At 43.1% G+C, this 3,233-nt stretch overlaps 1 protein-coding gene across 1 annotated transcript; it reads left to right on the top strand.

Annotated features, from left to right (window-relative positions):
• The first annotated feature begins 693 nt into the window (after positions 1 to 693).
• On the top strand, positions 694 to 1,242 carry LOC147734732 (achaete-scute homolog 4-like). Its single transcript, XM_086952479.1, has one exon. It carries the CDS (start codon positions 694 to 696, stop codon positions 1,240 to 1,242), a length of 549 nt encoding a protein of 182 aa, XP_086808605.1.
• The last annotated feature ends 1,991 nt before the right edge of the window (positions 1,243 to 3,233 follow it).

Below are 3,233 nucleotides of genomic sequence, written 5' to 3'. Positions count from 1 at the left end.
ACCTTATATCTCTCCTTTCATCGCCTCCATGAGCCACAACTTCAGAGATGATTGCCTTCTGCTCGAGACCTAGCTCAGTCTCAGCCTGATCCCAGACAAAGCCCCTCAAACAAGGAAAGCACTTAAAGGCACTTTGTATGTTGCCGCAGGGAGGTCTTCCCTGACATCCTCTGGCGAGTGGAGCTCCTTTCGTTGAAGCATTAGTCTCTGTTCTTTGAAGGTGGGCCTTTCAACGTTCTGAAGGTCTCGTCTTTGGCTGCTAGACCACAGCGGATTAAGATAATTCAGAAGTCCACTCTTTGCATCTTGTGTGCTGGTGTTGAGTGTTTTTGGGAGTTAAAAAGAAGCATTTTCAAGCCAGGATATGTCAGGAAAGGTATAGAAAGGTAAAGCCTCATCTTCACGCATCAAGGCACTTGACAAATAACTCCTGTACCATCTACAATATAAAGATCAGTGGGAGATTAATATTCAAAGGGCGGCTTAGTCATGCCTCAAACTGAGCCATAAAAGAGCGAGTTCTGCGCTGTGACACATTCTTATTGACTGTAAAACCTAGATATTCCTAAAAATACCAACATTAAAGGCTGAGCCTTTCATTTGCCTACAAAGCCCCTCTGCCTCGGCCACATCAATACAAGGCTGAGAACAGCAGCCTCTTCCTGTCAGCCAGGACAGTCTCTTATCCTCAGAATGGATCATTGTGAAACTGATGGTGCCCTGGACAGGATACCGCAGTACCCAAGATCACCGCCTTTGGGAATCCCATTGGGCCACCATGTTTTACCCCATAGAGATCCTTATGCAATCGCAGCCTGTTGGGGCCAGGTGTATCATGGCTACGCTGGGTGCTTTCCCTATCTGTCTCTGCCCTCTCAAGTGGAACTTTATGACTCTTCCTTCGAGCCGGCTTTCATCAGAAAACGCAATCAAAGGGAGCGGCAAAGGGTGCGCTTTGTGAACGAGGGCTACACCCGTCTCAGGCAGCATCTTCCGCAGGAACTAGCCGAGAAACGTCTCAGCAAAGTGGAGACCCTGCAGGCGGCCATCAGCTACATCAGAGGCCTCCAGGGACTGCTAGGCTTGCAAGCAATGGGCTCATCCAAGCGGGAGAAGGTGCTGCCCAAAGATAAGACTTTGCCTTCCAGCGTTTGTCTGCAGAGTGTTTCCAGCAGTGAAGGCAAGTCCAAGTTATTTTCTCCTTCCTCACCCTACAGTGAACTCAAAGAGATCTGCAGCTAGAGCAAAAGTGTCTTAACAAACATTTGTGTTTGGGATGGCCTATGTAAGCACTTAGGAAGAGTCTCAAGGATGCGTACACTACAGTTGTCCAGAGGGTGTCACTGGAATGCATATCATTTCTATGGTCTGGTGGTCCTTCATGCACCCTTTTGACACGTAAGGGCTACAGATGGCGGCCAGTATAATGACCGCTATGGGATAAGATGTAGCACTGGAGGTGATGCTGGGGCTCCTCTGGTTCCTCTGGTAGTCTGCAGGGCAACAGCCTTGAGGGCACATGGCTGATCTCTCCAATCTAAGGGTGGACCAGCAAACCAGATGAAGGGAATGTATGACGTTACAACGCATACATTTACGATGCATGCCTTTACAACACTGTTTTTACATCGCAACATCCTTTACAACGCATTCTTTTATATAGCATGCCATTACATCGCATTTTCAGAAACTAACTTTACAACGCATTCCATTACATCACATTATACCTTTACAACACATACCATTACAATGCATACCATTACATTGCATTTAAGGTAAGTGTTGGATAGTATAGGGGTAATAATTACTATTCTAACAGTGAGTGCAACAGTAAGGTAAGTGTTGGATAGTGTAAGGGTACTATGCATTGTAATGGTATGCGTTGTAATGACTTGCGATGTAATGCCTGCTTGGTAATGACATGCATTGTAATGACATGCGTGTAGTGACATGCGTTGTAGTGACATGCAATGTAATGGCTGCATTGTAATGACATGCGATGTAAAGGATGTTGCGATGTAATTACTGCGTTGTAAAGGTTGTTTCCCTCCCCACATGCTCAAGATGAGGGAAATACTTATCAGAAGACATGTGGCACCTTCAGCCTGTGGTATGTTAATGTGGAGGTATCTTCTAAAACCTGCTGTAACAACATCATCTGCGACCTCCCAGTTTTCTGTGATGTGTGGATGCAAGTTGAATGTCATTCATCTATGGAAGACAAGGTTCCATCAAAAATCACAGTAAATAAAGCCGCCTCAGTCACTAGAGTGGTGGCTGATCTCTGTTGTAGATGGAGGGCACCCATGTTCAAGCCCCCTGGTATTTTCTATTATGTCCAATTGTGTGTACTACCATGGCGAACTGGGCAGGTGAGGTTATGCGGGTTCAGCTTTCTCGTCCACAGGGTGTACCTGGCCCAACTTCATCCATACTGGTTGCTTCCACATGCACGGAGATGTCTGGCCAGCGCACTCAGACGTCATGTTCGTTGTAGTGTATGTGACAACCTAGAAGGCATCTCTTAATACAGTAACTTGTATTTGAAGTGAGTACAGACTTTGCTGTCCTAATAAAGTCTAGTCTCTTATTAACACTAGAAGCATAATCAGAAAAATTTATTTCTTGTTTTTCACCACCATTGTGTTTTTAAACTAACATTTAACTTAAATGTGCCAGTTTTGTTCTATTTGTTTTTCCTAGTTTTGTTACATTTGTTTTTCAGCTTTCACATTCGGTTACTGCCAGTCTAACTAATTCCTATTCTATATGTCACTTCTATAGAGAGTTTGTGTTCTAGGGTCTGGAATGACTGAGGCTTTGAGCTCCATGAGGTCAACAAATGAAAGTCTATACAAAGGCTATGGAGTCAACAAAGGTTATGGTGCCAACAAATGTTTTAAGGGCAAAAAAATAAAGTTTATGGGTCAATAAAGACTATATAATAAATTTCTTTATTCGGAATTTCAAAATTAGAAATCCATAAAAGCAATATTAATACATAATAATTTGTTCCTTTAAAAATTGTGAGCATAAAATTTTACAGTACAGTACAATTTCACATACAAGAATTGTTTTCACAGTTCATTTAGAATACACTGATTAATGGAAATTATTTTACAGATTTTTTCTGTGTCTAAATGTGCATTTCAGAAAGTTAAGAACATGATAGCAGGTGATTTCTGTGTCTAGGAACTGTAGACACAACATGGCAGGACGGCACTGTCTAAGAC

This window comes from Lissotriton vulgaris, chromosome 1_2, assembly GCF_964263255.1.
Source record: "Lissotriton vulgaris chromosome 1_2, aLisVul1.2, whole genome shotgun sequence".
NCBI lineage: Eukaryota > Metazoa > Chordata > Amphibia > Caudata > Salamandridae > Lissotriton > Lissotriton vulgaris.
Note: the sequence above shows the minus strand (reverse complement) of the source record. Positions and strands in the feature narration are given on the sequence as shown.

Coding starts and splice junctions, on each gene's coding strand:
- LOC147734732 (XM_086952479.1), top strand. CDS start 694: ATGGATCATTGTGAAACTGATGGTGCCCTGGACAGGATACCGCAGTAC.